Source organism: Phascolarctos cinereus, unplaced genomic scaffold, assembly GCF_003287225.1.
Source record: "Phascolarctos cinereus isolate Bilbo 61053 unplaced genomic scaffold, phaCin_HiC Scaffold_3;HRSCAF=262, whole genome shotgun sequence".
NCBI classification, from domain to species: Eukaryota; Metazoa; Chordata; class Mammalia; order Diprotodontia; family Phascolarctidae; genus Phascolarctos; species Phascolarctos cinereus.
Window position 1 is genome coordinate 136,943,483 of NW_027555736.1, and position 13,103 is coordinate 136,956,585.

Consider the following 13,103-nt stretch of genomic DNA (forward strand, 5'->3'; position numbering starts at 1 on the left):
CATATGGGTCCTTTTGCTCTTTTATTGATCTCTTTGGGGTATAGATCTGGTAGTGGTATTGCTGGGTCAAAAGGTAGGCACTAGTTTTGGAGGAATAGTTCCAAATTGCTTTCCAGGATGGCTGAACCAGTCCAGAGCTCCACCAAAAATGTGTTAATGTACCTATTTTCCCATAGCCTTTCCATCACTTGTTAATCAAAAAAGTATGAAGTATATAGTTAGAATGTTTTCATTTGTATTTTTCGAATTAGAAATTCAGAGCATTTTTTAAAATACAGCTATTGAGAGCTTAGATTTCTTCCTTTGCAAAATGTCTGCTCATATCCTTTGACCATTTATTAACTGGGAAATTGCTTTTATTCTTATCATCTTGAATCAGTTCCCTGTATCAGTCATCATCATCAGTAGATTTGCTCATGGGAGATCATGAGAAAATTTGTTTTCGAGGAAAAGTTTATCACTATTTCACTGTATGTAATACAATTCACTACAATACATTTTATGTATTTCATGATGGCATGTTTGCATGGGTTCTGGATAACAGACAATACTACTGTGCTTTCCCAATCCCAATGAAGTGAAGCAGGGCTGTCCGCTTGTTCCCATGCTTTTTATCATGTTTCCACTAATGTTGTCAGATGCCCTCAATGAGGATGAAAACGACATCAAAGTCAACGACAGTAAATTGTTTCACGTAAAAAGGCTACAAGCCAAGATTAAAGTGGAGGGAGAGTTGGTGCTCAATTTTTTGTTCACAGATGACTGTGTACTCAGTGCAGCCCCTGAACCTGAGATGCAACAGAGTACAAATTGATTCTCTGCTGCTTGTGCTAATTTTGGCCTGAAGATTAACACCAAGAAAACACTAGCCAGCACTACACCATCTATACATGGAAACACTGGTTGTAACAAATGGAGAGATTTTGTTCACTTACCTTGGCAGTTTACTTTCCAGGGATGCACAATGCACACACAGATGATGAGGCTAACATATGCATTGCCAGAGCTAGCTCAGTGTTTGGAAAGCTCCAAAGGAAAAGTATGGGTGAGATGAGGTATCAGACTGCCTACCCAACTGAAGGTCTACAAAGCCATTGTGCTGACCTCATTGCTGTATGCCTGTAAAACCTGGACGGTCCACCAGCACCATGCCAAGAAACTGAATTACTTCCATTTGAATTGTCTTAGGAAGATTCTAAAGATCACCTGGCAATATAAGTAAAGTATCAGAACTGAGGTCCTTTCTTGAGCTGAACAGCCAAATCTTCAAACTCTACTTCAGAGAATGCAACTCTGATAGGCTGGCTTCAAATTCCAAATGCCAAATGTACATTTGTCTAAAAGACTTATCTTACAGAGAATTCACACAAGGCAAGTGCTCACATGGTGATCAGAAGAAGCAAAACAAGGAGGCTTTCAAGGCCTCTCTGAAGAACTGTGTAATCAATTGTGACATACTGAAGACAGTGGCACAGGACAACCCAGCATGGTGTGCCCACATCAAAGGAGCTGTGCTCTATGAACAAAGCAGAATTGCAGCAGCTCAAAAGAAATGAGATGTGCAAATTTAGAGACATCTCCACTCCCAATGTTCACATGTACTACTTGTGCTAACCTGTGGTAGAGCCTTCCAATCTTGTATTGGTCTGATGAGCCACAGTCCATCAAACTGTAACTTGACTCTAAAATAATGATGGTATTTTGGTCTTCTTTAAGCAGGAAGGACAACAACTACTATGTGCCAGGCACTACACTAAGAGCTTCACAAATATTACATAATTTGATCCTCACGACAATCCTAGAAGTAGGTGCTATTAATGTCCCTATTTTACAGTTAAGGAAACTAACGCAAACAGAGATGAGCTGAATTACCCAAGGTCTTTTTTTTGCTGATTGATTCTTGGTCATAAGCCTCTACCTTTTGCCTTCTAATATACAGTATTCCAAACTCCTCATTCCTTTAGAATGGTGACTGCTAAATGGTGTGGGATTCTGGGGGTGGCTCCTCCAAACAGGAATTGTTTCTTTCTGATTACTTGCAGTATTTTTCCTTTGACTTGGAAATTCTGAATCCTGACTATAATGTTCCTGGAAGTTTTCATCTTGAGGTTTCTTTCAGGAGAAACTCTCAATTCTTCTCAACAAATCTGCTTGGTTTCGATTCCACAGAACCTTATGCTTCCCTCAGGATAAACTGATCATCTGAAATCTCATCATCATGAAGATTCAGTTTTTGGTACTCAATACCTACTCAACTCCTCTGTTGCCTCTTCCCTCTCAATGGAGGGTTAAAGAGTAGAGCAATAAACTCTTCCCAAAGCTCTCCTTTACACAGAACTCAGATCAGAACTTTCTGGGTAACTCTCCATTTTCCAAGTTCTGCTTGGTTGTTTCAACTCCAGGGATCAACTATCTCCTTTCCACTTTTTAACTTCCATTTATGTGTTGTGTTCTACCATTACATTGTAAGCTCTGCCTTCTTCTTATTTTTATCCCTAAGACTTCGTACAGTGCCTGGCACATAGCAGGTATTTAATGTTTAATGAGTTGAACTGAAAGGAGTAACTTGTGGGCTCTTTTTATTTTCACTTTGTCCTCTGATCTTAAGAGACCTGGGCATAAAAATAAAAACAGTTATCATTTCTTAAAATACGATATCCATGCTTTTTTGGAGGGGTTGTATAGTGATTATTAAACAATTTCTTCTCTTCAACGTGTTTTCCAGCTGTTTCTGCTGAGATAACTTATATTCTCTTCTATTTTTCCAGTCTTTTGACTTATTTTAATATTTCTTATTGTAGCATGCACTTACTAGATTTTCTACATGATCCATTATATTTTCAAGTAGTTCTTTCTTGGGTTAAGGTTTTGTATTTCTTGTTCCAAGCTGCTGATTCTCTTCAATTCTTTCACAGCTCTCATTTATCTTCCCATCCCCTACTCCCAGTCCCCATGCTTTCATTTGGTTTTTAAAATCATTTTTAATTCTTTAAAAAACAATCCTGCTTCATCTCTTACAGGAACTATAGTTGAACTTGTGCCCAAGCTGTGTCTTTCTTTGAAGCTTTGCTTGTAGATATATTGAAGTCATTCTCTTTTTCTGGGATTATGTCTTAAGCATCCTTGTCATCATAATAGTTCTTAATGGTGGGATTTTTTCTTGTTTGCTCATTACTACAGCCTATTTCCTGATTCATACTTTACGTTAAGGCCAGGTTATACCCACTTCAGAGGGAATGTCTGAACTGAGTTTGTGTCCTACTGCTGCTTTCTTGAAGGTACTGAGTATCATGTTATTCCAGGATCTCAGGGACAGCTCCAGCTGGGGGAAATCTGCAAACTTTCAGTACTCCAAAGTACTCTGATCCAAGATAGTCTCTCCTAGTCTGAACTCTGGCAAGTTTCTGGCTTGGATTTTGGGACTAAGCAACACAGCTCTAGTTTCGCCCCTGGCTGGAGTTCCAGTAGACTACTGCTAGACCTTAGTTACCATCAGTAAGCTTCAGACTGGGCTGGTGACTGGAACTGAGACAATACTCTACTCCTGGGGTCAGTCAGACAAGTGCTGCTGCTTGATCCCGACCTTATGCCTTGCGAAGAACTCGGCCCAGGGCCCACAACCATGCCTCACTGTGGATTACCACCCCTAAGCACAGATCCCTTCCCTAGGCCACACTTGATATGTGAACTGAGTATCAGCAATACAGCTGCCAACTGGCACCTGTCCCTCCACTTAAAATTGGGCCCCCTTATACAGCTCTGAAATTGCTTCTAGTGCACAATCTCTTTAAAACACTGTGCTGCAGTGCTCCACACTACAATCTCCCTATTAGACTCTGTCCCCAGTGTCTATAGATTTGTCTGTCCCCCTATGCTAACCTGGCAAGAAAAATGACACTAATTTTTTCTTGGATTTCCCAATCAGAACTTGGTCTGGTGTGTTTCCTAGATCTTTGTGGAGGAGTAGTCATGGGGTGCTAAGCTCCCTTTTCCTAATACTCCATTTTCTTGGCTCTTCCTTTCCTTTTTATTTTCCATCTCACAGTCCCAGTGACTTCTCAGTTTTCTAAGTAGCACTATTTTCTAATCCTTTAACTATTTTCATTATTTTTCAATGGATGAGTTCTATTTTTCTTAGCTTAAGTTATAAATCCTGAAAACAGACCATGGTTTTTGTGGTCCCTTATTAAACACCTTGTTCAGTTTCACATATATAGAAAAAAGTATTTAATGCACATTTTTCTCTCAGTCAAGGGGTAAAAAAATGGCTTAGTTGAGTTGAAATAAATAAAAGGAGTTCTTTAAGAGTGTATTTTATTTCCCATCTCTATGTCTTCATAATGGCTAACATGCCTTGCAAGTACTACTTTTTCACCTCTAAACTACAGAATTCACTCCATTCCTTCAAGATACAGCTTAAGCACCATCTTCTAACACAGAATTTCTTAATATTACCACAAATACTAATTTAATTATTTTGTAATTATTTATTTGTAATTTAACTATTTTGTAATTATTCTGTATATAGTTGGGATACATACATGTTGTCTCCCCAGTAGGATGCAAGATCCTTAAGAACAGTGATTGCTTTATTTTTTGTCTTTGTATTCCCAGTCCCTAACAAAGTGCCCGGCATATACTAGGAACTTAATAAAAGCCTGTTGATTGAAGTTAACTCAGAAGTGAAGTTTCTCTTTATACCATTACATATGGCTATTCCATATACTTAGCAAACATAAGACAGAAGGATCATATCTACTCTCTAAAGAAGTTGGGTGGGAAAGGTAGCAAGGGGAGAGGTGTACTAAATAAAAATTCCTAACAATCTCCTCATGTTTACTGCACTGCCAAGGCAGCCCCAAAGAGTCAATACTGGATGAGAAAGAACCCTGACTTGGTTCTGTCAGGATTCAAAACATGGAATAAGAACAAAGGATTTCCTCTCCTTAACTTCTCTCACTAAATGATAGGTGAACATTTCCCAGAATGCAAGAGAATATCAAATTCATTAATTCTAATCCAGCCTATGATTGATTCTTGCTGAATACTGTTTTATTTAGTAAGCTCTATGCAGAACAAAACTCAAGAGAATGACAGTTAATATAGTTAATATAGTTTAACTATTCAAAATAAAACATTAAATGCCTACTATGAGCAAGTAAGTGCCTACTATGAGTAAGCTATGTAGTTATTTAGGTGATACTGGAGAAATGATTCAAGCTAGTCCTTTATTCATGTTTCATAACAAGAACTCCCCCCAAAAATTAGTAAGCATACTATCAAACAAAAGACTATCCTAAAACTGAATGGCACGTTACCTTTTTGGCACTTTCAGGACCCGCTTCATCAAAGCGAAATCTAACAATTCTGAAATCTTTACAATAAATAATTAGCTCTGTTGGATTAAATTTGAGTTTCTGGTTGGGGCCTAGGATCTTCTGTTTCCTTCTGTTGTCATTTACTGAAATAAAAGAAGATTTTAAAGAAAGAACACTGTTAAATGATGTTTTTAAATGCATAATCTCCAATACTCATCAATAAAGCATGTTTTAGCAAAATATTACTTAAAATATCGAAACTGCCATAATTTGAGCACTAAATAATTTAGGCTTTCATCTAGTATTCAATGTTTTTCCCCTGTCCTTGAGTCTATTTTGGGAAGATTGGGAGTTGACTGTGTGCAACTAGATAAATGTTTTTCAAATTAAAACAACTACTAAAAAGTATCACTTCAGATAAAATTATTAAATTTTAAATCTATTAATTAAAAAATGATAGCAATAACCAAGACAATATAAAAATTTATATCCACACTATAATATCCACTACTACAATGACATAATTCATTCATATAGCACAGGGATCAGCAAACAAGCACTCACGGGCTAAACCCAAGCTTGTCACCTGTTTTTTATACAGCCTATGAGTTAAGAATGGTTTTTGCAAAATGTAAATGTAAATACACAATGACAGCCAGTAGACTGGATTTGGCTTAGGGGTCCTAATTTGCCAACCTAGAATAATGACTCAGGTTTATGAAGCAACCTTGTGAAACAGGTAATACAAGTATTATCTCTATTCTAGAGACAAGGAAATAAATACTCAAGAAGTTCCAAATAAAATAACCAAGATCACATAGGGAACACATGTAGGACTGAGGATTTGAAAGCTAGTGTTTTGGCTCCAAAGCCCAGCACTCTTTTTACTTACATGTTGCTGCCAAATAACAGTTACAAATTAATTCTTTTAACCTTGTTATTTAGATTCGTAATCCTGTTGAAACCCAAGTAACATTTGACATCAAATATAAACTTCGATGAACCTCTTTACTCATCAAAAAGTAAAAAGTTAACAGAAGGATAATCTAAGCAACTTTAGACTCTTGCATCAATATTCTAATTTCTGAGCAAAATCAACTTGTTAAAAACTATTTACTCAGATCATGTACATACCTGTTACAATTTGCTCAATACATGTTAAAGGGACATCATGTTCACCAAGGAGAAGGTTTTTATAATGAAATTTCTGAAATTAAAAAAATATTTCTGCTTACAAAGTTTTCAGCCATAGTGAGTTATATACTTACATTCTAAAGGCTAAACAAGTTTTTTATAGCACTTTTAAAAATAAAGAAAACAAAAAATAAAAAATTTGCAACCAAGGCCAAGGTACAGAAGGCATATGGGCCTATATCATTATTATGATAGTCCTTACCTAGGATAAACTGTAGTCTCAACAAGATTTCATGTGGATTAAAATGTGTGAAGTGGGAAAGGGCAGTGTTACTGGGTTTGCTGCCTCTTTGCTGTTGTTCAGTTGTTTTAGTCATGTCCAACTCCTTCATGACCCCATTTTGGGGTTTTCTTAGCAAAAACACCAGAGTGGTCTAACATTTCTTTCTTCAGCTTATTTTACAGATGAGAAAACTGAGGCAAACAAGGTTAAGTAACCTGCCAGATCACACAGCTCATAAGTGTTTAAGGCTAGATTTGAACTGAGGCTGATTCTAGGCCCCATGCTTTATCCACTGTACAACCTAAATGCTAAAAGTCTGGGGGAGGCAATCATACTTATACGCTGTATTCTAAGGATAGCTCTGTATGAAGCTATAATCACATTTAAAGTGAATTGGTAATCTAATTGCCTGTAGTAGAAAACATTTAGCTCTACCATCAAAATTATTCCTATTTCAATGAAGGTCTATGGGTTCTTTTCAATGCCATTTACAATAACTCATATTAATTGTGGAAAATATCTCTTATGAGCAAAAAGCTTATTCAAGAATTGATGTTTTATTCAGTTTTTTTAAATATTTGGTAATCTGCATTTTATTTACTCACTTGCTGTTAGTATTTTTATTATTTTCAAATTTAGCTATTCACTTATGAAGGATATTGTCAATAGGGCAATTTATAAAATTTTTCAGATCTGAGTTGATCGATCCACACACAAATGTCCAGTGTTAAGGATGAAGTCAGAGCAGAAGGAATAAATGATGTATCATAGGAATAAAATGGATGCATCTTATAGGCATTGCCCTAACACAATGCTCAGACTCAGCATTTTTCAATATAATTTGGCCATACGGAATGGAAAAGTATTTAAATACTTACTATGTTCTAAGCGCTGTGTTAAGGTCAAGGAATATAAAAAGAGATAGAATTCTGGCCTTGAAACAATTAAAACAACCAATAAATGCTCATCTAGGCAATCTGATAGCAAGGAGAAATTCTAAATCAAAAGAGGAAAACTGAGCCTCTTTTCATGCCAAAAAACTGCAATAAGTAAAAAGTATTTTGATACAAACATAATTTCATATTAAAAAGATGGTGAAACAACTGCTAGCACTGACATTTTCTCAAATAACTATTTTTCATACAATCAGACTGACAAGGAAAATGCTGTATACACTCACCAAACAAGTTATTAAAGACACACAAATTAAACCAGTTATATATATATATGTATACATACATATATATATATATATATACACACACACATACATATACATATATACAAACATGTACATACACTCAGTGTCCCTTAAATCCTATAAAAATATATGCGTAATATATTGGCACATATATGTAATTATTTATTACATATAATGAGTATTCATATCACACATCTATATATATGTGCTTACACCATTTCACTTCATATTTGATATCTGTATTCAAATATTTCATTGAGAAACTAGTTTGTTTTTTTTAATAGAACTGAGAAATGAAAATAATAAAATAACCAAAGTTAAACACATTAAGTTGAGGAAAAAGTGAATTAAGAAAATAATAACTTTTCTTGATGGTTCTCCAGTTTACCTGGAGTCCAAAGTCTGAATTTAACGGCTAAATTCTTTTTTAAAAACCAACATTACAGAATTATGCCTCTTGCTTTTGGCAAAGAGGTGGTGGACAACAGATGTGGTATGAGACATACATTTTCAGACATGACAAATGTGTTCATTTGTTCTGCTTGACTGCGCCTAACGGGGGTGGGGGGGGGGTGGGGGGTGTTCCAAAGATAAGCAGTAACTCCCTGCTTAGAAGTTACTAGGAAGTAATGGTGATGTTAAAAAAAATTAATACAACAATTTTAATATAAATATATTATATACAATTGGTGTCCAGTAAGTTCATATATAACATTACAAACAATTTCAATTCCATTTTGTAACACCATTCTAAAAAAAGACTTTAAAAAATCTATTACAAAGTATAAATGTGAAAACATTTAGAATTCATTACCTTTGTTCTAAATTATGAGAATATGATATTCTGCTTTAAAAATTTAATAAAGTCTTTTAATTTATGTAAAAGTTAAATACTTTTAGAACTGGAATAAAGAAAATACTTATTATCTAAGATAAAAACCCAAATGATATCTTCCAATCCTCAAGCAAAGTAAATTCCAAAAGGGAACACACCATATTTTTTTCTACACATCTAAATATTTTCCTTAAATCCTGTTTTGAATTCCACTATCTTGTAAACTCTGTAATTAATTAATTTAATTAATTATATTTACAGTAATTAATACATTAATTAATACATTAACGTATTTGCTAATGTAACAAATATGTTATATTTTCCTTTGAACTCTAAATTTACACAATCTCACATGGTAAAAGACATTAAACGGACAAATGCTTTAAAAGTAAGAAACAAACCTGAAATGGCATTGGATCATCTGTAATAAATGAAATCTTGAAATTACTGCATATCAGCTTCCCCCACAGATCATACTGACTTGTGTCTGTTGCAATGCATTTCCTCACAAAATTAACTTCGTTTACAACTATTTCTCCTTTAAAAAAAGAAAGAAAAGACTCAGTTAAATATTCTTACAGTTATAAATTTATTAAAGGCACTAAAATACATATCAAAATTGGATAACATATTACTATAGCCTGTTTTTTTATTGGCTTAATTAATGATACTGGCTTAATGATGATAGTCTTCAGTTGCATCACAACTTAAGACAGAAAATGAAAAATATGCAAAAATATCCCCTCCAGAAGCCTACAGCATATACATACAGGGAATACCTGGTATTTCACAAGTCCTAGGTCTTTTAGGTTAATGGATTCCTTTATTGACCTGAGAGCCCAAATATAATCATATCTGTCAGAAGACATATATTAGTCAAGAACAGGCCACAAACTCTTTCATCTTCATCTCAAAAATTACTAACATTCTACACTCTATCGTTCTCTACTACAGAGTGTGATAATGCTGATCCCAACCCCTCTGCATATACCCATGACTCCACCCTTTTTCAATGTTCTTCTGTAGACTGCCCCCCCAATATCATCTCTTTCTCTCCCTCTTCACCTTTAATGTCTCCCTATCTACTAGTTCCTTTCCTGCTACCTTATAAGCATGCTAAAGTCTTACCTATTCTGAAAAACAAACAAATCCCAAATCTTATCCAAATATTTGGACCTTAGTTCATACATCATTCCCTTCCTCACACTATATGGCCCAGTCAAACTAACTTCTTGCCATTAATAATGCTGTAGGCATTTAATAAGTGATTGTTAATTTTGATTAATACCGATTCTTGGCAATGCCTGGTGAGAAGTCATTCAGGAATTTTATTTCCCCAAGATCAACTTTTCAGCTTTATTCTGGGTGTAGCAAGAGAAAAATAAGTGCAGCTATACACATCCTCATGCCCTGCACTTCTTTTACTTAATTTTAATTTGACTGAATCTATTTCACTTGAAGTCATCCTGGGAAAGCAGTAAGTTATGTAGTTGGGAATTTTTTAAATGAACTAACTTTTAATTTTTCCCAAAACAAAACTTACTATTTCATTTTCTCAAAGTTAAACATAATGTAAACATTTATTACATAATACACTGAACAAGGCAATATAAAATTTCTCTCTGGACTAACGTTATGACTTAACTCACAGTACGTTAAAAACTTTGGGTCATCATTCACTAAAGGAAATATCATTTTAAAATATTTTAAAGCAAACAAATTTTAATGTATCAATAATAAGAATTTTCAATAATTTACTAAAATATGGGTTAACTTTCAACTTTAAAATTCCAAAACACAATATTCAAACCATACTGTCACTGTGCTAACATAGTAGAATAAACACTAGGCTGAGAATTGGAAGAAGTATATTCAGATTTGAGCTTTGTTTGTCTTTGGACAAATCATTCTCTCCAAGCATCAATTTTCCTTTCTGAAAAATAAGAGCTGAACTAAATATTTATGGTCTATTCTTGAATTTTAAAAATCCATGACTGCTACTGACTAGATTACTTAGTGGCCTCAGGATCAATGGCAGGAAACTGAAGCAGAGATATATGTGAATTGTCTTGTTTTATTATCAAAATCATTAATGAAACAAAAACTAATGTCTTATTTAATGTCCTTCATATAAAAACTAATCATTGCTTAACATGAATAGCACGATATACCATCTCAAAATAAACTTGTTTGTTTAAAAATCTCGTATTCCTGCTAACATTGTTAAAAGTTGCAATAGCAAACTTAATTTTTAAAAAGTTGGAAGAGATAAGTGAATAAAAATTGGAGAAGATAAGTGAATATAGTTATAATAGTAGTATGCTAACACTGACTTTGAAATTTAATACAAAAACACTGAACTACTATACTCAAGCCTCAACAATGACTTACTTTGTAAAAGTTAGCAAATTTCAGTCAACTTGCAGAACAAATTTACATGGGGGAGTTGGCAACAGTCCTATGCTATGACCAACTGTACTATACTGGGACTGAAATAAAGACCTTAAACCCCTATAAAAAGAAAAGTCAGATTCAAAAAGAAAATCATACCTTGTTGAATCATAAGACACAAACAGTGATAATTCATGGACTGCTGTCAATCTAGTGGTTGGTTTCTAGAGGAAGGCCACAGATCTACAGATCCAATAGGCCCTTTGACCTGTTATTTCATCTGGGCCAGCCGTACAGGGGAGTTCACAACCTAGTCCTACTCTGATACCTATTTTCAACCTGTAGAGTTTCACCAGTCCTTAGGCAACTCGAATGGCACCCTTCATCCCCCATATTCATGTGAAACAGTCAATGAATATAGCTCACTGAAGCTCAAAATTTCTGAGCTTAAGAGATCTTCATCAAAGAGGAATGTGTTATCAATGACCTGAATGAAAGCATTGAAAGTATGCTAATCAAATACATGGAAGACACAAAGTTGTGTGAGATAATAAATACAGGGAGTAAGAGAATTGGAATCCTAAAACATCTCAAAAGGATAGAACAATAAGCCTAGAATGGTAAATCTAGTAGGATGAAATTTAAATAGGTATTCAAGAACTGAAGGCAGCACTTCAACAACAATATCTTTTAGAATTTTAAATTAATTAGCTCAGCTGGAATTCCACTCCCCCACTAGCCTTATCGTTGGAAATGCTTCCTCTTTTGTGATCTATCATTAAGAACTTTTGAAACACCTCCATATACAACCTCCTTCACTCCCTACTCCCACTCCCTTCCCTTGAGTCAAGAGGGTATCTGTTAATCCCTTAGGAGAAGAGAGCTTCACCTTTTCCCCTTCCCCCCACCTCAGAATTAGCCTTCTACGGCAAGGGGTCCCCCTAGCTTGGGCCCTGGGGCAACCTTTGCCTGGAAACATCACCCAAGGTTCAGCACATCCTGCTCAAGTTAAAGAAGCTAACCTCCTAAGGTGGGTAAACCCACTCTTTTAAAGTTGTAGTTTTAACTGTTAATGACAAGATGTTGATTCTTTGTGTAAAGTAATTTGGAAATGCATCTAACAAAACTGAAGTCACCTCACTGGTAATGACTTTATTTCAAATTTCAACTTGGTGAACTTTTTGTGTCAGTTATGTCAAGCAATTTTTCATAATTTGGTTACTGCTAAAATAATTTGGCTATTGTTGGTTATTGTTTTAATGTTTAACTTGCCAAAAAGCTTGTCTGGGTTGTCTTGCTGAGAATTTGCAAGTATATAGAAATCATCTCTAACAATTGGCTTTTTGCACCAGGATAAATTTAAGTTTGAGATGCAAATCCTGGAAAACTTTTTCCTAAACTGTGATTAATGAAATGGCTGTTTGAGGCAAAAGCTCACAGGATTTTATTTTTAGTTTTCTGATGGATCATAATAATCCATCGATAATCAAAATAATCAATTTGAGAGAAACAAGCTGCTCAGAGAGAATGTGATATTGGTGGGAAGCCAGCATCCGGAGAAGCTGAGAGGACAATTTTAGCCTCAGTTTAAGATGGGATCCTCTAGACTCCGTTTCCTCATTAAGTTTCTTTGAAAAGGAATGTTACCCACCTGGCTATTCTTCAGTCTGGCTATGAGGTGGATTTGATATTGCATGGTTGGAAAACTGAATTATCTAAATCCAAACAGAGCTAAGGATGTTTTATCCTGTCATATCTGGGCCCTGCAGTCTTTTCTGTCAGATTTGTGTCTTCTAGACTACAGGCTAATCACCTACAGTTGGTAGCAAACCGTGGGTACCAGCCAATGTCTCCCTATTGTTCCCTGGATGCAGCCTGTGCTTGATTCCAGTCAACCTCCTCTTTGGGACCCCCTAGAGGCAGGGACAGCTCTACCCCTCC

At 35.2% G+C, this 13,103-nt stretch overlaps 1 protein-coding gene across 2 annotated transcripts in view; it reads right to left on the minus strand.

Annotated features, from left to right (window-relative positions):
• Positions 1–13,103, minus strand: part of MTMR10 (myotubularin related protein 10) — a 67,899-nt gene that overhangs the window by 36,348 nt on the left and 18,448 nt on the right. For both annotated transcript variants that reach the window (XM_020968620.2, XM_078151181.1), the window contains exons 3-5: positions 9,173–9,309; positions 6,453–6,525; positions 5,319–5,461 (exon numbers count right to left, since the gene is read on the minus strand). In XM_020968620.2, coding sequence (XP_020824279.1) covers positions 5,319–5,461; positions 6,453–6,525; positions 9,173–9,309 — 353 coding nt within the window. The remainder of the gene's footprint in view (positions 1–5,318; positions 5,462–6,452; positions 6,526–9,172; positions 9,310–13,103) is intronic.